At 38.5% G+C, this 22,790-nt stretch overlaps 1 protein-coding gene across 1 annotated transcript in view; it reads right to left on the bottom strand.

Annotated features, from left to right (window-relative positions):
- Positions 1-22,790, bottom strand: part of CPE (carboxypeptidase E) — a 114,096-nt gene that overhangs the window by 24,852 nt on the left and 66,454 nt on the right. The window contains exons 2-3 of the mRNA XM_049631292.1: positions 9,561-9,757; positions 7,467-7,634 (exon numbers count right to left, since the gene is read on the bottom strand). Coding sequence (XP_049487249.1) covers positions 7,467-7,634; positions 9,561-9,757 — 365 coding nt within the window. The remainder of the gene's footprint in view (positions 1-7,466; positions 7,635-9,560; positions 9,758-22,790) is intronic.

The following is a 22,790-nucleotide window of genomic DNA, read 5'->3' as shown; positions in this document are numbered from 1 at the left end:
ATGTTTATTTATTTTTGAGACAGAGAGAGACAGAGCATGAACGGGGGAGGGTCAGAGAGAGAGGGAGACACAGAATCGGAAGCAGGCTCCAGGCTCTGAGCTGTCAGCACAGAGCCCGACGCGGGGCTTGAACTCAAACACTTTGAGATCATGACCTGAGCCGAAGTCGGACGCTCAACCGACTGAGCCACCCAGGCGCCCCTAGATGTATCGTTCTTAAACATGAATAAAATAATGGCTAATACTTACTAAATACTTTCTGTGTGACACATTGAAGTCTCGCATCCATCCTATGAAATAGGGACTATATGTACTCCCATTTTACAGATGAGCATATTGAGACACAGAGAAGTTAGGCAATATAGCATGAGGCCAGTCAGTTGTAAGTGGCAGGGCCTGGACTCAAGCCCAGTCAGTCTGGCTCCAGACCAATGCACCAACACTGACAATCTCCAATTGGTGGGAGGTTTTGGGGAGAAAGGGAGCATTTTGGTCTGAGGGTACAAACTTTCAGTTATAAGATAAGTTCTGGGGATCTAATGCATAGCATGGTGACTTAATAATACTGTATCATATACTTGAAATTTGCTGAAAGAGTAGATTATAAGCTGTTCTCACCACAAAAGAAAACTAAGGCATCTATGTGAGGGGATGGATATGTTAATTACCTTGATTGTGATAATCATTTCACAATGTATACATATATCGAATCATCACGTTGTACACCTTACATCTATACAATTTTTGTCAATTACATTTCAACAAAGCTAGGGGATAGGATCTCTATTGGGTATTGAGTTGTTCACTATAAAAGAAAATTCTATGAACATGCTTGTAGTTACTCTTTGTGCAGATCTATACTTTGCTTAAGAAAATTTCCCTAAAAATTGAATGATCAAACCGAAAGCTAAGCATTCTAAATTGCTTGTCTGTAAAATACAGCAATAGTATATTAAACCTGCTATTTCTCATCACTCTTACCAACATAGGATATGTGTGTGTGTTTTAATCTGTCACTTTGATACACGACAAATTAGAATTTTTTTTAAATATGCCTCTTTAACAACACTAGAACCATTTTTATATGTTAGTCACCATTCATGTTTATTCTTTGGTGACACTTTTATACATGGTTTAACTGATTTTTCTATTGAAATGTTGATCTTTTTTTATTAATTTGTAAGAGTTTTTTACTCAGTAAAAACATGACCATCTATATTATAGACATTTTCTAAGTTTGTCATTTGTCTTTCAAGTTTATTTCTTTCAAATTTAATAATGATAATAATTAAAATACAAAATATTAAGGTATTTATGTTGTCAAATCTACTGATCTTTTCTTTATGGTCTCTTCCTTTGTTTTTTTATTTTATTCATTCACTCAAAAGCTATTAAGTGGTCACCATGTGCCAGTTTTTCTATATAAGGCATTTAGAAGCTCTATCCCCGTCTAAAAATTATATATTTACCAAAGTTTTCCTTTATGAGGTTCATGTTTAGATAGATAGATAGATAGATAGATTTTATGTTGATTTATGCTGATATTTGTGAGATGGATTTGTCTCAATTTCATATATAGAATTTATCCTTTCTTTCCACAATGATCTGAAACATTCCCTTACCATATACTAAATTCTTACACATACTTAAATTTGTTTCTGGAATTCAAATTAATTTGTTAAATCCAGTTTAAATTTTGATTTAAATCAACCTTAAAAGAACATATATGGATCACTTAATCAAAAAAATCTTTAATCCAAAAAATGCATATGCTTTTCTTTGCGATGAATTTATGGTTTATTAGGCTCGACTGTTCAAAAAATGGCAATAGTGTCATATGATATGAGTGTAACACATTCTTTTAGGATGTTCTGCTTAAAGTTTTCATTGTACTATTGAATTTCTTGTCAATCCCCTTCCGTGTTCAACCTTTTCATTCCTCCTATTCACTCAAACCCAGTGATTGGTACTGACAATTGTTTCAATGAGTTGAGAAGAGACAGAAATCTCTGAAGACTTTAGGAAGGAGGTGTAACTCCACTATGCCTCCAGGGAAAATAAGGCAGGGTTTGGACTGGGGGAAAGGGGAGTGGTAAAAATAAGAAAGGAGGAGAGCACACTTGGAGGAAGTAGGCAAGCACCCCCTGGGGCAAAAGACTGGTTTGAGTGGGAGGTCAGGAGGCAAAGCCATACAGCGACAGACTCTACTGTTGTATTTATTATTCGCCTGAGAGGGTTCAAAACAGTGTGCATGTATGCTTCCATACATTCACAGATTGATCCATGCATACAAAATCATTCTGGAGCGCTTGGGTGGCTCACTCGGTTAAGCGTCAGACTTCGGCTCAGACAGGTCATGAGATCTCGTGGTTCGGGAGTTCCAGCCCTGCGTTGGGCTCTGTGCTGACAGCTCAGAGCCTGGAGCCTGCCTTGGATTCTGTGCCTCCCTCTCTCTCTGCCCTTACCCCCCTTGTGTTTGTTCTCTCTCTCTCTCTCTCTCTCTCTCTCTGTCTCAAAAATAAACATTAAAAAAATTAAAAGATAGTAATAATCCTGAAAGATACATGCCAAAATGTGAATGGCGGTCATGTAAGACTATAGGGTAAAGGGTTATTTTTCTCCTCATTTATATTTACTTTATCTTTTTGTTCATAATAACATATTAATTTTGTAGTAAAAAACATTTTTAAGAATCACTTTTGAAATAAATTTTACAGTCCTGAATACACAAAGTCATATTCGGCCATTAGGTTTGACCTACTGCTAATTCTTATATATACACTGTTGCTAATAGACGTGTTACCAGTAACACGTGAGTAAATTGAGTAAATTAAGTGAGTAAATTCCACAATTTGACAAATTAAACTCAGTTTGTCTTTGGCTATTAATAGAATGCTTTAGGCTGTCTAAATGATGAGATCCTCTTCGAACTGTAATTACGTCTTTAAGTAATCCATAGAGAAACTTCTGGAACACCTTCAAGATTAAGCCCCAACAGAAGCTAGAATCAATTATGACCCATCTTTAAAATTTCCATTTAAGAACTGTAAATAGAGCTCAAATGTTATGTTCTATAATTATACGGCTTTGGCTTTTAAAATATATTAAAGCTGTATTTATTTCCTTTTCTTCACAACTCTAGCCACTAAAGACAAGTATAAATTTAATAAAATTGTTTGATTTAATCCACTCTGCTTTCAAACAATCTAGGCCATGGCTCATGTACTAAACCCAGATAACAGTGGTGGTGACCAGGCCAAAGAGCTCAAGAACAGATGAGAAAAGACAGGAGCAAGAGAGAACTTTTATTCAGAGGCTCAGAAGAACAAGGAAACAGCTGGAGCACTTGGTAAAAATGTAGATTCCTCTTCATCACCCATTTCCCCAGGACACACACGCCAGACTTCCTGAATCAGCATTCATAAAAATCTGCATGTTGTTGGGGCACCTGGGTGGCTCAGTCGGTTAAGCATCTGACTTCGGCTCAGGTCATGATCTCGTGGTCTGCGAGGTCGAGCCCCGCATCGGGCTCTGTGCTGACAGCTCAGAGCCTGGAGCCTGTTTTGGATTCTGTGTCTCCCTCTCTCTCTGACCCTCCCCTGTTCATGCTGTCTCTCCCTGTCTCAAAAATAAAATAAACATTAAAAAAAAAATTTAAAAAAAAATCTGCATGTTGTGGGGGGGGGGGGGGCACTTGGGTGGCTCAATAGGCTAAGCATCGACTTTTGATTTCAGCTCTCTGGTCAAGATCTCACGGTTCGTGGTTTCCAGCGGTGTTGGGCTCCACACTGAGAGCCTGCTTGGAATTCTCTCTCTCTCTCTCTCTCTCTCTCTCTCTCTCTGCCCTTCCCCTGCTCTCTGTCTCTCTCAAAATAAACAAATAAAAACTTTTTTTTTAATCTGCATTTTTAACCCCTAATTCCTACAAATCTGGACATTTAAAAACCATTATAAGGACAGATGGGCGGTTGCCAGAGGCAGTGTTGGGGGATGGGGAGGGAAATGGGTGAAGGTGGTCAAAAGGTATAAACTTCCAATTATAAAATAAGTCATGGAGATATAATGTACAACAAGGTGACTATATTAATAACACTGTACTCTATATTTGAGGTTTCTAAGAGAGTAGATCTTAAATGTTCTAGCACAAGAAAAAACTGTATGTATGGTGACTAATGGTTAACTGATTTATTGTGGTTATTTCACAATATATGCAAACACCAAATCATTATGCGGCACATTTGAAACTAATGTTCTGTTATATGTCAACTGTATCTCCATAAAAATAAATAAATAAACATAGAAACTACTATAGGGATATAGAAGCTGAGAAGGAGAAGTCAGAAAAGGGGAAATGTGTAATAATATTAAGTAAATGCCTACTATATGTCTCCTACCAGGCACAGTCTAAACACTGTCTCAGTCTTAATGACAGAGATAGAAACAAGACAAGATGAGCCAGACATGAGCAATATCATCCCAGGATTATTAGGCAGGTTTACTGAAGATTTAGTCTAATGTAAACACACCTTGCTTCTGTTCCAGAAAAGAGACCAATTTTTTAATTTTTACGTATTTCTCTTTAATTTACCTTTACCCAGAAAAAGTATTGGCATTGAGATTGTTTCAATGAAAGCTCTAATTTTTTTTAAGTATCATGAAGATACACCTTTTAAGTAAGTATTGCTTAAGCTGGAAATAAGAAAATATCCAATACAGAGATTATGCAAATATTACACAAGCTCTATTGGGGAAGAGGAAGGTAGTGCTGACAGAAAATAATGGCATTGCACAAAGGCTGCCAATCAAATGTCCTGTCAACATGAACTTATTTCATAGATTCTTCTTTGCGAGGTGACAGGAATTGCTTTTCTCATTTCTCAGATTTGGTGAAGACAGCACAGGCAGGTTAATGCAAGCAGTGGGTAAAGTCTGTAGGCTAATATCAGCATTGGGCTCCCACAACAATTTTTCATTTCCTGCTCCCTCACAGCTTATCACACAGGACTGCCCTCTTTTCACCTCTGCTGACCCCACCCACTCCCCTGCCTTTCCAGCTCTCCCTTCATCCAGGAAAGATGCATGGGGACTGAGAAAATGCAACTGTATCTGTGAATCAGAAGCAGGAATGTTTAAGTCACCCACTCACCAGGTTCTACTAGAATCCTCAGCCCCTGCCAGCCCTTTTCTGAGACCAGTTTCCACTTGTAGGCATAGCCCAAGTTTCTGGAATGAATCCTAAATATAGGCAGGAGAGTTTTAAGAACTTTACACCAAGAATCCAGGACCCTCCTTATCTCCTGGATCCTCTCTCTGGTGCCCCAACCACATGATGAATGCTTGTCTGAAACCCCAGCTGTGAATTTTCAGATATTGTGATTTGCTTGCCAAGCTCGATTGCATTCATTCATAACAGATTTCCAGCCTGCTATGTCAGACTCAAATATAAACTATAATTCTTGCAACCAAAAGACTGAAATCTAGAATTAAAAGGCAAAATAGTTATAGAAGTAATTATAACAAACACAAAGCTCTATATAATTGTAAGCACCACACTGAAGTATTTATAAAGAACATCGAGGAAGCTTAACAGGATCTGTCTGGAAGAGCTGAAGAAGGCTTCACAGAGGAGATGACATGGAAAAGAAAGGAAAGAGCATGCCAGACAGTTGGAACAACACATAAATAGGCATAAAATAATAAGAAAAGGGGGATGCCTGGGTGGCTCAGTCAGTTGAGTGTCTGACTTCGGCTCAGGTCATCTCACAGTTTGTGTGTTTGAGCCCTGCGTTGGGCTGGCTGCTGTCAGTGCAGAGCAGCCAGATCCTCTGTCCCCCTCTCTCTCTCTCTGCCCCTCCTCCACTCACTCGCTCTCTCACAAATATATAAACGTTAAAAAAATCATTAGAAAATGGTGTGCTTAGGGAGCAAAAAAGGAGTCGGTGGACTAGGTATATGGACTATGAGAGCCCAATTAAGGAACGGGTCGGCCAGCAGCTGCCGGACCCCAAGGGACACTTGAGCAGCCTTGGCATTATAATAAAATGGAGAAATCATACTTTCCACATTCTCACTTAGGAAAGGTACAAGAAGTAGTTGGTGAGCCAAAGCAGAATGGCCTAGAAAAATCGAAGAGGAACTGAAAGCTGCCAACAGCGGTTCTCCACCTTTCCTCCACTATGGGCTCTATCTCTCTCCAGGTAACTGAAAACAACGTTCAAACAATATTGGTTTGAAGGAGCATCGAAGTTTAGTGGAGATGTCAATGCATCCATCTCACTCTGACGTACATAACACAGAGCACTGAGAAAGTATGCTGAGATAATAACAGTAGTTCTGGGTCCTGACTTCAAGTACTTTATATCTATTAACTCGTTCAATCCTTATAACCATCCTGTGGGGTAGACATTATCATCTCCATATCAGATGAAGAAGCAGAAGCATATAGTGGTTAAATAACTTTCCAAAACTCATGCAGCAAATATGGAGCCAGGGCGGCCACGGTGGCTGCTTCCAGAGTCTCCATGCCAAGCCATCACACAATTCTGACATACTGAGTTTTTACTTTATCCTCTGGACAGTGGACAGCTGGCAAGGCTTTATAAGCAATGGGGCAGTAATCTGTGTATGAAGATCACTCTGGAGGAATTTGAGAAGATTGAACAGAATTGGGAGAGGCTGAAACCCAAAGCAAGAATAGGGGACTACTGTATTCATCAGAGCAGGAGACAGTGGGGGCCTGAACCAAAAAGTGGAATGAATTTGCAGAGTAGAGGAAACTGAAGAAGTGTTATGGCCCTCAAATCACTGGGATCCAACTGATTGCTGGTGGGTGGTAACAGTAATGAGAAAATCAAGGCTTTGATGATAGGGTAAATGAGAAAACACTGTTTTCTTATGGAAAATGTTTCTTTTTGAGGCCCTGGGTGTCGCCAGATAAAGGGACTCAGTGAGTAAGTAAAATAGAGAAAGAGAACTCCACAGGAGATCGGGAGTTGCAGAGATGGGTCTGCAGGGAAAGAGATAAGGGTAGCAGATTGCACCCTGAAGGCCAGCACTTAGCCAAGGTAGAGAAAGCAGGGAAAGAAGCTGAGCAGTAATTGGAAAGGCAGTAGAAGGGGCATGAGAGAGTGGAGTTGTGCAAAGCAAAGAAGGAGAAAGTTCTGGAAAAAAAGAAAAAGATCAACAGTGTGAAATGCTCTGATGTGCTGATAAAGCACCTCTGAAAGGCCGTGAAGACTTTTTAAGACACCCCCAACTGGGTTCTTCCTTCATGTCCCCACCCCACTTCTTATTCCCCTGACCCCCTGCCCAATTCCATGGTCTCCAGCCTTGACTTTCCAGGCACTGGCTAATTATCCCATACAAGCTTTAGTATTACTCTTAAGTCCTCCATTATGTTGAAGATATTAGAACACATTTCCTTAGGCTAGAGGACAGAACCCAGGAAAACTACACATATTCGCTACCTTCGTGTTTTGATCCACAATCTTCTTCAGATTTTTCAACAGATGATTATTTGGACCACCTTCTTTCTCATTCACATAAACTATCCTATCCAGGTCTGGAAAGTTCCGGTTCAGATCTATTCCCTGGGCATTGCTTCGACCCACAAACCAGTCCTTGAGCTCACCAGGCTGAAAAAGATCAAGGGGCAAAATAATAAGTTATTTAGTACCACTGTTACTATCTAATGAAGGTTTTCATTAATGATTTTTAAAATAATTTATTAAGATTAATTATTTCAGCAATATCCTCTCAAAGCTGCATTTTCACTCTCTTACTGACAAACACATGAAGGTATCAGGTTTAAAGTATTTGTTATGCTCATTTCAAAAATATTTTCAATGAATAATATTTTAAATAATAATATTTTAAATGTAATAATAATTACATTTAAAAGATATGTATCATCAAACTGCAAAAAATATCTGTGTATATTAGTAATAGATGATACCTTTCACAGCATGCCAATCTAGGGGCACCTGGGTGGCTCAGTCGGTTAAGCATCTGACTTCAGCTCAGGTCATGATCTCAAGATTCCAGGGTTCAAGCCCCACATCGGGCTGACAGCTCAGGGCCTGGAGCCTGCTTTGGATTCTGTGTCTCCCTCTCTCTTTGCTCCTCCCCCACTCACGCTCTGTCTCTCTCTCTCTGTCTCTGTCTCTCTCTCAAAAGTAAAAAACACTTAAAAAAAAATTTATTAAACGAATCATGCCAGTCTAGATTTGGGTTTAAGTAAAATATTCATTGGCTTTGTAAATCACAGCAATCAATCTTTTTAGTATTCAAAAGAAATTACTAAAGATCGGAGGTTTTAAATGAGTTTAACATAAATTATTTACATATTAGTAATATACCTCCCTCTTACAGTCTTCATGAACAATTTCATAGAGCTCTGTAAGTTCAAAAATTTCTGTTCAATTTTAAGCCCTTTATTCCAGTAATGGCATAATCTGGAAATTTAATGAATTTCCAAGACATTTAGCTATATTCCATAATGCATATTTCTTGTTTTACTATTAAATTATACATAATCTATGATATAGAGCTAATTCCCATATTCTTGAGATTATATAAGCCCAGATGACTTAGACTCTAAGGAATAAAAATCTAAAACAGAAAATAAAAATGATAACCTTTTTGTCCTTCTGTCTTACAATTCTGAATATAAATAATTATATTTATAATTATTAATTATAATAAATAATATTACAGTTCTTAAGATAGTAAATAATTTAATTCTCTATTATTAGAATTTTCCTTTTATCACTTTAGAAATTGTATCGATGTTATTTACAGATATTCACTGTCTGGGTTTCTTACAATGTCAAACCGACAGATCACTGGATCTTTCATTTTTAGAGTACAAATCAACTTTCTACCTGGAGATAAGCATCCTATTATATACTTTAGTACCTTCCTACGAAATAAGAAAACTGCAGCTAAGGTTCTCCATACCTGTGCAAACAAAAAGGGAACGCATACCATATATTTTCTCTTACAATTTTGTCATTACTTCCCAGGTTCTCTAACAGTTACAATGTATTAAATTAATTTCATGTTTGATGTAGGAAGAGTTCTTGTTGTTGTTGTTTTTTACTTTACTCATCATACATAGACAAGAATTAAACATTCATCTGGCCAAAATATTTCTTCCTCGTTGTCAGTAGAGGGCGCTATGACATCACCTCATTCAGAGACAGCCATGGCATTACTCTTCAACACTTGGCAATAGTCCTATTTTTAGATTTTTAGAAGAAAGGAAATTTATCTAGTCACAAACGTGGGTGAATAAATATGATTTATTTAACAACAAAACATTAATTGAATATTGACTTATTAACAAAATTTCTCATTGGCAATCTCTGCTGAAGAAACTCACCCACCATCTCTTTCCTTCTAAATTTTTTTCTTGCCAGCAAGTTGAATGGCATGTCCCTTATATCCTCCTCTGCCCTCTATGTAAACTTCATATGAGTATATTACTTACACATAAGCACATAGGTACAAACATATGAAATGAAGAAAGCGTGCCCTGCTCTGAGCTGGCCAGAACTCACCTGAGATGCAGCCTTCTCAAAGCCATCGGGGTTGAGGGAAGGCATGATGTGGATACGAGTGTTGTGGATCAGCTTGACGATGGTCTCGTTCCCCTTTTGGTATTCGTTGCACAGGTATTGGGCCAGGAAAATGAGCAGTTCCCGTCCAACGGCCTCATTACCATGCATATTCCCAATGTATTTAAATTCAGGCTCACCTAAAAGAGCAAAAATCGATAGTATGGAGACACTTTCTATAGCTCCAAATGGAATACAAATGGCATACAGTTATGAGTATATTGTATATCTCCTAATTTACTACACATAGCTGACAGTTTCTTCTGCCTCCCGAATTGCTACCTAAGAAATCTACTTTAAATATCAAAAATACTCCAAATGCTTCTTTCCTTCCAATTCTCTCTCCCCAGCTTACCAGCTTGATAAGGACTGAACTGTGTCTCCTCCAAATTCATTTGTTGAAGCCCTAATCTCCAATGTGACTATATTTGGAGACAGGACCTTTAAGGAAATAATTAAGGTTAAATGAGATCATAAGGGTCAGACCCTAATCCTTTCAACAAGAAGAAGAGACACCAGCAATCCCTCTTCTCTCTCCCCAGGTGCATGGAGAAAGGCCATTTGAGGACACAGCGAGAAGACTACCTGAAAACCAGGGAGAGGTCTCAGAAATCAACCCTGCTTGTCCCTTAACCTTGAACTTCCAGCTTTCAGGACTGTAAGAAAATCGATTTCTGTTGTTCTGACTGTTCACCCAGTCAGCAGTATTTTATTAGGGCAACCCGAGCAGACAAATATACAATCCCACCCTCAATAAATAATAATATACTGCATGCCTCCTATTGGTTGAAAACTGAACTTTGCATTTTTTTCTTACTTAGTCCTCACCAAACATCTAAAAGTAGGTGTTATTTTATGATGAGCAAACTGAAGTTCAGAGTGCTTAAGAGGCCTGACCACAGTAACACAGCCCATGAAGCCAGGATTCAAAAACTGGTCTTCTCATTTAGTTAAGAGTCGTTGTTGTTGTTGTTGTTGTTGTTGTTGTTGTTTTTCCTCTTTTTAATCCGAGTGATTAAAAGCATGAACTTCTGGAACCCGAGCGCATGGGTTCAAATCCTAGCACCAAGACTTACTGGCCAGCCTTGAGCAAGTTACTTTGGCTCTCCGTGGCTCTGTTTTCCCTATAAAAGGAGAGAATAGAGTCTACCTACAAGATTATTTTAAGAACCAAGTGAAAGAATGAGTATAAATGCTTAGAACGATGCCCGGCAAATAACAAGTGTGGTGTTTTCCTTACATAATCTAATTTTTTCTTTACAAAAGCCCACTAAAATGGGAAAGACAGATATTTTTATTGCCATTCTTCTTGCACAAATGCAGCCCATAGAGGATACGTTTTGCTGAAGGGCTCAGAATTCAAACACAAATCACTGTGGCCCGTTTCTGCTGCTCTCCATTGCATTTTAGGAGGAGTAATAAAATTGTGGAGCAGAGCAGCAAATGATCTTAATTAATCCTGTTGTTCTGTTCCCTTCTGCTTTATCCTTCCCCCAGGCCCAATTTCTGCAGTGGAAAGAATTTTCCCACTTACAAAATCAACTAGAACTTCTCACCCCTGGTAAAAGAAAAGCTGGAAATATTTTTCTTCTGGAAATATGTTATCTGAACATCCTTTGCATGAGATTCCTGAGTGTGTGATTTAAATGATTACCTATTACAGAGAACCATGCCCTTGTGTGACCTTTCAGCTCGCACTTAAGCTAATCTTAATCTAGGCAGGAGCAGGATCAGTGCTATTTATATGCCCCTCATTTTTTTACTTTCAGTGAAAGTCGCTAATAAAACTACCCCCAGGGACTTGCCCACAAGGTATATGAGAAGAGATCTTTTCTTTGCTTCTGATTTCAAATGTCATAATAACTTCTTCCTTTCTGTCAAACTCATGTGCTTTATACCTTCCCCTACTGGATATTAATCTGATTGAGGCACAAAAGAAACTGTAGCAGTCCGCTACAAAAGAAAATAGAGATCAAACAGCCAGGGGAAGATTACAAGCCTCTTTGACAAAGTTATTGAGAAGACTGCACTGTGGGAGGCAGTCTGGTCCTGCCCCTCACCTAAGCACAGCTTTGCTGGAGGCTTCAGTCACTCAGAGGAGCTTGGCCCACAACCCAAAATAGTAGATTAACTCACTGAAATTTTGTATTACTTCTCTGGTTAAAAAAAATGTGTATATATATATATATGTACATACACACACACATACACATATATATATACACATTTACTCATTTAAAGGAGAAATAGCAAACTCATACTCGTTTAGCCCCCCAGTGTGTGTTTGGTCATCACAGTATATTTTATATTTGAATCTGAATGCTTCTGCAAAGAACTTACTCTCTAGGCTCTGACACAGGCATTACCATCCTTATGGCCTCAAAAACGCCTGGTTTTCAAAGTCAGAAAATTTCCGATGTGATTTTGTTTCCTCAACTCTGTAGGAAATTTCTCTGAGAAGCAAATCTCCCCTAAAATGTCTCTTATATTTATGAGGAGATAGTAATAATAATGACAATAGCAATGCTTTAGTTCGACGTGAAGAGAGAACTGTAAAGGTCATTTTCTAGAAGACATTAATGTATGGAAATGGAATTCAAGGCACATGTGACTTAGCAAAAGAAAAAGGCAAGTGTATTTTTATCTTCCACTGTCTTCTGGAACAAATTAGATTGCTAGATAATGCCATCCCCAGAATACAGAAGAGCTGTGTTAAGCCTACTGACGTGTCTTGTGAGATGAAGAAGAGCCACACTTTTTAAATATAGCATCTGTTGGGGGCGCCTGGGTGGCTCAGTCGGTTAAGTGCTGACTTTGGCTCAGGTCGTGATCTCACGGTTTGCGGGCTCGAGCCCCGTGTCGGGCTCTGTGCTGACAGCTCAGAGCCTGGAGCCTGCTTCGGATTCTGTGTCTCCCTCTCTCTCTGCCCCTCCCCCACTCACACTGTCTCTCTCTTTCAAAAATAAATAAATATTTAAATAAAGCATCTGTTGGATGCACATGCAAAACTGGTGTCTGACACTACAGGAGACCCGAAAGCCAATAGAAGAGCGTCCCAAACTTCAAAGAATGTAGGGCCTGGAGGAGGACACAGATGTGCACACAAACAGTATTCAGCAGTGAGGCAACGATGAAGAAATGTTGGATACATAACCAACCAGCTTCAAGGTTCTAAAGTGGAAGGAATATCCCTGCCACCTATATGGCCCTCCTCCCTCCCACTGCCAAAATTATCTTTTCATGACACAACCCCCATTGGGTTTCCTCCATCTAAAACCCGTCAGCAAACTAGCTTCCCATTTGCTTTCACCATAAAGACCAAAATTCTCTACAAGGGCTTTAATTTCCTTGCAGTTCGGCCTCCTGCACCTCCCTAGTCTCCATAGGCACCTCCTTCACTGCGGCTCTGGCCTCTTTACTTCTCTCCCACCCATTCTGCCTTCACATTCTTCCAGTCATGGAAAACTATGGTCTCCTCAGAGTATCTCTAGTCTAACTCCAGTTCTTCTGTTATGTTTAATACCTCAGTGTGAAAATATACATTAATCAGTGTGATTGTTTGATCTTGCACCCCCAGACTACACTGTCTGTCAGTCTTGGGATGGTGTCTCTTTTAGCTCACTAGTGCACTACTCCTACCCAACGTAGAGCCTGAAACACAACAAGAGCACAATAAATACTGACTAAATAAATCCATGAGTAAATGAATAAATGAATGGTCTTGCTTTTCACTCCCAACCTCCCAGCAGTATCACCGACAGCAGAAAGTGCCCTTGAGATGCAGCTGGGCTGTGGCCACCTGAAAACTTTCTGGCACAGTGAGGAGGAAAATGAATAACTGAAGGGGACTTGAGACAGGGTCAGGGAGTTCGTGACCTGGGGGCAATATTTAGAGACCTCAATGCCTGTTGCTGTATCCGACATTCCCAGGCGGGAATGGAAATTCTCTGGGAATGAAAGCAGCAGTGTTGTGAACAGCTGATTTCCCAGGAAGAAGATTAATCTCCATGGTCACAAGAGAACCACAAAACCTCTAGGCAAGAACTCCCTAAGACTATTTTTGTTGTAAAGTCTAAACAAAGAGTCCTGGAGAGGCTTTGCCTTCAGAATCCTTCATTTGGAAACAGAGATAAAATTGAAGACTCTGAACTTACAATAAGCCCCTCTAAGTCCGTTTACCTTACATTTGTTTACAGGAGGACTGACGGCTTTTCATCAACACTTCATTTTCTTTTCTGTGGCTCTAAAGCCGTAGTTAACAATGGGCTGTGAAATGGAGGACGTGTGCATGCCTGTTTACGGTGTCCATACAGAACGAATCCCGGGTTTAGCAGGTGTATCATCTCCTGTGGACACAGTTGGTAACGCACACACACCCAGGTGTTAGCTCATCCCCCTCCTGGCAACGGGAAGCCAAGGCGGCAGGAACTACTCTTAGTGCACTTGGAGATGGTTGATTTTACATTCGTCTTACCTTCTGCACTCGCTAGCGAATTCATTTTCCTTTTTGCACAGTGATTACCCTGAGTTCCTGATCCTGCAGCTGAGGAATCATATTTGCGCAATTTGCCAAATTGCCAATTGCATTGACTCAGGAAGCACAGTTCCCCCTGTTGCATCAATCTTTCCACAATTTCACGTAACCATCAGTTTTCCAGTGACTGCACATGGCATACAGTCATCGATCAAGCCATGATTAAAAGATAATCACCTGACAAACCAAGCCCCAGCCTGGCTGGGCTTCTGTCTTTTCCATCTGCGTCACAGAACAATCAATGTACCTGCCTGGATTTGTATCCTCATCACAACAAGAGAAGAATAACTGACAAGTATTTTAAAATAAGAGCCAAAGATTTACTGAAGTCAGAAATAAATAAATTTCAAACTGGAGCAGGCAAACGATTTTTACGTTCCGTACTTTTAACTCTTCATTTGTTCCAATTGTTTATTAATGTGATTTGAAATAACTAAATCACTAAAAAAAAAAAGAAAGAAAGAAAGAAAAGAAAAAAACTTGAAGAAATATCAATCGCTGCAGGAATAAAACACAAGTATTTTACAATCCCAGAAAGTCACACGCCTTAGGCTTGGCCCATGGGTAAAGGTTGAAGCTGACAGACTGACAAAGGCCCCGGATGGTAGGAATTGATGGCCTTAAAGTGACCGGAGAGCCTCTAAAGCAGAAGTTCACAGGCTCAGTAGGCTGAGCCAAAATAATTAATCATCATCATCATCATCATCATCAAATAAAGGGGTAAAAGTAAAGAAATCATACTGTCTACCTTTCTTACAAAAAAAGAAATTCTACTTTCACTACCTTATTTGACCCAACGGTCACCCTGTCTGTCTCTAATATTTTCTCCTCTTGGAAACAGCTGACAGGCTGATCACTTGGGTAGAGGACTTGATCAGATGACTTGTAAGGCCCTTTCAAATCTTAGAGTCAATAATTCAATGACTTCCACATGGGAAGAAAAGAGCAGAGGACAGATACCTAATGGAAAAATGAGATAAATGTAAAAACAGGTGGTAAACCGTGAAACTCTATGTAAGAAGTGTAGCATCATTATTTAGAAAAAGATAAGTAGGTTAAGGGTATTTTAAGAAAGAACTTGATTCTAGTAACAGAACTCTACCATCTTTCATTCTGTAAATAGAAATGAAACTCATCCTGAGATGAATCTATTCCTCCAACATCAAATTATTGCCAAAATGTTAAGTCCACTAACTCATCTGAAAGGTATACTTAACTCACTGATTTCACAATTCTTAGAGCTGGCAACAATTTCAAAATACATGTTCCTGGTGCGTGTAATATACTAAACACATTGCTGAATAACTATAGTATCCAAAAATAAAGTCTTATATCTCAAAAACATGGTAAAATGTGCACAAAACCAACGATTTTGAGAAATAGATCTATAAATAGCTATACAGGCAGTATAATCTCTGAACTGATTTGCTTTACAAATGGCTATGCAAGCAAGTTGGAACCATCTATGGAACAGATGGGCCTTTTCATCAATGATCTCCCTCTCTCAGTGGTAAACCTGGGGTTAAGACATTAGTGCTACTAATTGTTTCCACTTGCTTGACATTCTAACATATTATAGCTTGCAAATCATTCTCACAGAATGAACCCTGCAAGTTTCCTAAAACTTGTCAATAAATATGTCATTAATTGGCTCACGTTTTAGCACATTTTAGCAGCCAAAAATGCTGAGCATATTCCTAAAAAAATCTCCAAGGGTCAAATAAGTAACGGAAGAGGGTGGGTATAGACATGAAAATAGATTCTTCTTCCACGGAAAAGATGAAGAGAGAATAAAGAAGGAAGGCGAGAAAATAAACCAAAGAAGGGCAAAAGAAGAACAAATCAGTTGCAGAAGACAACACAGAGTATGGAAGATTATATTACCTCCCCTTGCTTCCTCCTTCATAGTCCTATTTTAAAATAACTAAATTTACATGACATCTTGAAAGTAAAATCTTACTTCATCTGATTTTTAATGGGCAGCCAAAAGAGAATGCATTACAGAATTTTTCTGCAGAGATGCATTCCAGAATTATTTTTGAAAATATTAGTTATGCATTAGCCATAACATGTAATTTTAAAGTTCTCTTACAAATGACATCTAGCATGTGTCTAGTAAGATCCTGAGGAAAGACGGATAAACAAAAGAGCAGAAGATACTCCTAGCCTTACAAGTCTATAAAAACAATGTCAGAGTTCCCAATATTAACATATACCTTTAATTTTTTAAATTAAAACATTTGTTTTTATACAAGTATCCTAGAAACTTTTTACAAATACCCATACTCAATGATGAGCAAGTAAATGTTTAACAACCAGCTCTGAGCTCTTTGCCAATTTCCATGGTATAAATACACCCATCATGGCCAATCTGAAGCTATCAATGTGAGGTCAGTCAGCTCACAAATTTCCTGAAAATTAAAAATAGGTCTCATAAACCAGTTGAAGCCTACACACACCACTGCATATGGAGAGCAATCATTTGGAATATATGGTTTACAGTTTCTTCACCAGTTCTCCAGGAGCAGAATCTGAGGTCTAAGAAATCTGAAGGATTTTCAAACACATTATAAGAAATAAAACCATGGGGCACCTGATTGGCTCAGTCAGTTAAGCTTCCGACTCTTGGTTTTTGCGGGATTGTGATCCTGGGGTTATGAGATGGAGCCCTGAGTTGGAAGAGGAACCTGCCTAAGATTGTCTCCCTCCCCAGCTCGCATGCAGGCACATGCACACTCTCTCTCTCTCTCTCTCTCAAAAAAAACAAAAACAAAAACAAACACACACATAGATTTGTTTAAATATGTGTGTTTTTGCTTATTTATATTTATATATTTTTTTAGGCTAGCATCTACCATACTTTCATTATGTTTCATTTTATGCAGTAAGAATTAAAAGAGGTTTGAGTTTTTTTTCTATTGAGATAGAGCTTTTTACTAAAGCACTGCACCATTATCCATTCATTCTAGGGAGAAGGAAAGGAAGAGAAGAGTAGAGAAATTTTGGGGGGGGGGGTGCTGAGTGATTTATTCTAGCAGTTACTGACTGACTGGATTATATCACTCTTTGGTGTAACGCTAATTATAATAAATCAATGAAAAAAATTTACTTTAACCTATGAAGTAGTTTTTCTAAAAATTTATCATTCCAGGTATTCAAAATTTCTTCTGTTCTTCCTATTGTCTTGACCTTCAAGTCTATCTTCACAATGAAAAAGGCAGTATAATTCCCGTGCCAACTCACAGAAATCCATAGTTTAAAAATCACAGTAATTGATTATTTAAAATTAGTAATATGAAACTTTTTATAGTTACTATCTAAAGAAAGGCTAACTAGAAAAGTCTTAGATTCAAAAAAATCTTTGATTTGTTTAAGAGCATCGTGACATGAACATAGAACAAATTTTAATATAGAAACCAGATAAGGCAGAGATTATTTTAATGATGCAGTATCATGAAATCTTTCTGCAGATATTAATCACCAGGAAAGACAGAATTATTTTTAAAGTACTATAATAGTTATATCTATAACATCAAATGTTTATCAGAATGCCTTTGTGCAAGTATTTACAGAAAATGGATTCTGGACCTTAAAGCATCTTTTAGTAATTTTATTTTGGGGCACCTGGGTGGCTCAGTCAGTTAAGCATCTGACTTTGGCTCCGGTCATGATCTCATGGTTCGTGGGTTCAAGCCCCACATCGGGTTCTGTGCTGACAGCTCAGAGCCTGGAGCCTGTTTTGGATTCTGTGTCTTTCTCTCCCCCATTCTCTCTCTCTCTCTCTCTCTCTCGCTCTCTCTCTCTCTCTCTCTCTCTCCTCTCTCCTCTCTCTCTCTCTCTCAAAAATAAGTAGACATTAAAAAATTGTTAATCAAAAAAATAAAAAATAAAAATAATTTTTTTTACATTTTTTTGTATTTTACAATTTTGTATTTTACAATTTTTTTGTATTTTACATAACTCTTAAAGGCTCTCTTGTCTTTCACCAGTATTTTTATTATATAAAATAAAATGTGAAGATTAACATATTTAAGGGGCCAAGAACAGAAGAGTTCAATGAACTGGCACCAGAAGACAGGGAAAGAAAACATAAATGGACCTGGTTTCTAGCAAATGATGACAATTCAGTCTTTGCTGGCTCTCTCACTAACATATGTGGTTGTGATTAATGTGTCCGTTTTAGAAAATAATGTCCATGAGGAGTCATGTTGTAGCTTGGGAAGAGAAGTTTAGGTGCAGCATCGGGTTCCCAAAGGCTGTTGTGAGGGGAAAGGTTTGGACAATTCTGCAAAGCTCCAGAAGACAAAACTGGAATCGTGACTAGAAAGTCTAAAGAGAGAGTATTTAGCACAGCTAAAGAACAGACTTTCTTTCAGCTCAAGCTGTTGAAAGCCAGAACGGCTGTTGTGAAGTCATCAACTCCCCTAGAAGGCACAGAGCCATCTCGAAGCCATGCTGCAGAAGCTGGACTGGATGACCTCAGATCCTAGGATTCCACAGAAACAGAGCCTGATAGCTTTTCTTTGACAAACTATTGGTGTTTGAGCTTCTAAACTTGCCCTACACAAATTGTAGTTCTCAATAAATGTTACCTGACAGCTTGTACAGTTCTCTGGAACAAAGAGAAAAAGGTAGATCATCATCGTGAACTAAAACAAGATTACAAAAAAGTAATGGAAAAACACAAGTCCGTATCCAGCAATCACCACTCTGCATGCGTATGAAAAAGCAGCCCATCTTACTCCAAAGGTGATAGTGAAAGTGATGTCATCAGAACCTATGTGGGTGGAAAATGTCAAGCATTTCTAGCAGACACGGATGAGTGGAGAAAAACTTCAGTTTGCTAATAAGCAGGTGAGTGGTAGCAATACCAACTACCTAAAACAGTATCAGCAGCACAAAAACTTCATTGAACAGTCTCCTCCCAGAAACTCCTTGGAACTTTCTTTTCCTTCTTCTCAGGAAGAAGATAACTCAAAGGTCAAACGGACTTACCAAAACATCTTCAGGTTGTTATTTTCTCAATCATAACTAAAGGCTGGCAACGCTAAACACACACTAGTATCAGAAGCAGTGGGCAATATAAGAGAGTATACTTTAGAGAGTAAGGAGCAAAACAGAGCCCTCCAGATCTCTCTGCATGCCTCAGCACCTTAGAAAGCCTGTACTAGGTGGTGATGATTCCCTTGTGGGAGGGCTGGGTCTCCTCTAGGTCTCCCGCCGGGAGATTATTCCATACCAGGGCATGCGTGAAGTATCCCCTTTTATTCAAAGTTGTTAAAGAAAACACTGCTGACTAACTGCTCTCTAGGTAAGAATCAGTTGTGGGCTTCTTACAAATACGGATTTCTGAGTGCCAGTCCCAAAGATCATACTTCAAGAGGTCTGAGAAGAGGTCTGAGCAACTGTATTTTTTTTAAAGATCTTGAGATGATCCTGATGCCCTTCTGGGATTAAGAAAGAATGATTTGGGAGTAGGTTCAGGGAAAGTCTAGTAATGGAGAGGAGTTCAATGATGCCAGCCGAAAATTGGGAATTCCAATGGTGAGGGTCAGTGGGATACAGACTGAGTAGGATGATAGCTCTTAATTTATGAGTCATTGGAGCTTTTGTTAAAATTTGATTTAAACAAAAGTATGCGTTCTCTTCCCTCACATTTGCAAAAAAAAGTTCGCAAAACTATACAAAGATATTACAGACTTAAGGAATTTGTACTAGACATTTAGAAGTCAGAATCTGGAAAGAGAGAAATCGCAGCCCAGATAAATATCAACATACATTTCTTACATAAGCTTGTTTCCTGATCCAGATAAATAGACTATTTCATGCCCTTCCTTACTGCAAATGGAACACAGCAATATGGCAGCAACAAAGCACTGTTCAAAAGAAAGTTAGGAGATTGGGGAGCATGGACTTAAAGAAGACAGACTTGGGTTTGAATTTCAGCTCTAACATGATATATCTAAGCTTTTGCAAATAACCTCTTCCCCAAGCCTCAGGATTCTTTTCTGTAAATTGGCTTACCAAAACTTATTTTGCTGAGTTGTTGAGAAGATTAAGTGAGAAAATATACAGCTTGAGACATTTTGTGCCATGCCCACAACCAATAGGTAACCAATAAATGGTTGCTCATGACTGACGCTATTAACATAATATAAACAATCTTCCATACTGGAAACAGATAGAAGCTAGAAGCTTCCAACAGTAATACGAGGTGGTCCTGGGATCTTTCAAAGAGCTGTGGAGCCTAAGTGAGTTTGGAAAATTAACCAATCCTTCTAGGAGTATAGATAAAAATATCAGCCTAGTGTTGACCTATTCCATAGGGCAGGCTCCTCAAACTTGGCTGTCAATCACCTGAAGATCCTGTTAACATGCAGATTCCAATTCAGCAGATCTGGAGGAGGGCCCGCCTGAAACTCTAATGAGCCCCCTTGTGTGTGTGTGCTGGGGTGGGGCGGGGGGGGGGGGGTGCACTTGCTGCTGGTCTGTGGAGCACTCTGAGTATAGGAGGGCCTTTCGGAACCTCCAGAATCAAGAGTGGGGGATAGAGAGAAAAAGAAAAAGCAAGTGACTGACTTCCTTTAAATTTTTTTTAATGTTATTTATTTTCTGAGAGAGAGAGAGAGAGAGACAGAGTGAGTGGAGGAGGGGCAGAGAGAGGGAGGCACAGAAGCCAAAGCAGGCTCCAGGCTCTGAGCTGTCAGCACAGAGCCCGATGCAGGGCTTGAACTCACAAGCTGTGAGATCACGACCTGAGCCGAAGTCAGCCGCTTAACTGACTGAGCCACCCAGGTGCCCCAAGAGACTGACTTTCAAATAACAAAAAGACTCTTTGGGAACTTGAGTGTTTTTTCTTAGTGTTGGCTTGCTGCAACCAACTTGTGTGCCCGCCCACCCAAAGGCACACAGTATAATTTTGGAGGCCGCTACATGGCCTCAGGCCTAAGATTCACTGTAAATGCTAAACTGCATGAACAAAAAAATATCTGCTGATGTATACTGAACCCAATGTTAGATACAAGAGGATGGTAGAGTATTACAGGACTTCTTGAAACATCCCTATACTGCTCTAGAACTCGTCAGATTATAGGAAAGTATATGGCTTTTCTCAATTTTATATCCAATATTTAAATTTTAAAAATACATTAAATAATTATGCATGGCTCTACATTTTTAATGTAGTTATGAATAAATTATGAATAGTCATGGATTCTTATAGGCTATGCAGTATCATATTTTGTGTATAATTCTCCCAGTAAAGTACTTTCAAGATTTTTACATATTGCACCTATCCTAATTTTATCTCCCACTCCATCTCACCCATCTTCTGCTACTCTTTTATTTATTTCTTTGGGGACTAAGATAAGCACTTGAGATTATTGTTTTCTTTCTTTCCTTTTCTTTTTCTTTCTTTTTTTTTTTTTTTGCAATGAAAAGGAGAGGGTAGTACAATGAGGGGAACAAAATCTCATCCAAGGACAAGTTGGCAACTAAACAGATACACGCACTCCCCAACAAAGACTAGAGATTTCTGATCTTATAATACGTTTTATTTTTTTATATAAAAAAATAATATGGAAATACTCTGCTAAATAAAATTTAAAAAAAAACAAATAAGGACAGTTACTAAGTATTAATTAATCGTCTTTAATTTCATGTGTCCCCAAGTAAACAATACCTACAACCCCAAAACATCAATATAATATTTTATATTGAAACCTTGTCATTTTTCTTGTTCATGATTCTTTTAAAGTTATTTAAGATTCTGTATTTGGATGGTGTGAGATATGATGTCCAAAATATTCTTATTGAAACATTTCTTTGTAAACAAAATAAATGGCTATTGGTTTTCAAGTGTAATGGTAAAAATAATCATCTATATCAAAAGTTGCCATTTAAAAATAATTTCTAAGTGCTTAACCGCTCAAAAAAAAAAAAAAAAAAAAAAAAAAAAAGGATAAATAACTGTATCCCAAGCCCAGCAAGAAAAGAATTTCTTTTCTGGTAAGATAATTAAATAACAAAAAACAACCCAAAAAATCCTTCATGAAATTGCACAACACCAAAGCAAACGCACGAAAACTTTTACAGCTTTATCTACATAGTTTCATCGCATATCTCAACTTTAAGGTAGAAAGTACAGTTATTTCCTTCAAATATCTGGTACTCTCCTTTCATTATTTACCAATGACTCTCCTGTCTTCATACTCACTTCTCCGATCTATATATGTCTTATCCCCACAGCGTGTAAATATGAAAAGACATACCTAACAGAGCAAGAAGGGCAGTCATGAAAATTAACAAACAGAAGTCACAAAAAGAATTAGATCCCTCCTTAGATAAACTGGTATTCTGGAAAGCAAAATTAGCAGCTCAACGTTTCTGGTGTCACACGTGAACCCATTAACACACACGGCAATGTTCAAATGTTTATTAACCTCCATCTCATCTTATCCTTCTTCAACTCATGGTATACATGTAGGCATTATCATTACGACATCGTAAACACAGACTAATCATGTCACAACTATACCGTGTATGAGACCTAGGTTTGGTGATATTAACAACGGCCTGCACGTGCTAAGGTCTTACCCTGTGGCAGGGGTTGTTCCAAGGACTTTCTATTTATTAATTAA

This window comes from Panthera uncia, chromosome B1 (assembly GCF_023721935.1).
Source record: "Panthera uncia isolate 11264 chromosome B1, Puncia_PCG_1.0, whole genome shotgun sequence".
Classification (NCBI taxonomy): Eukaryota; Metazoa; Chordata; class Mammalia; order Carnivora; family Felidae; genus Panthera; species Panthera uncia.
Note: the sequence above shows the minus strand (reverse complement) of the source record. Positions and strands in the feature narration are given on the sequence as shown.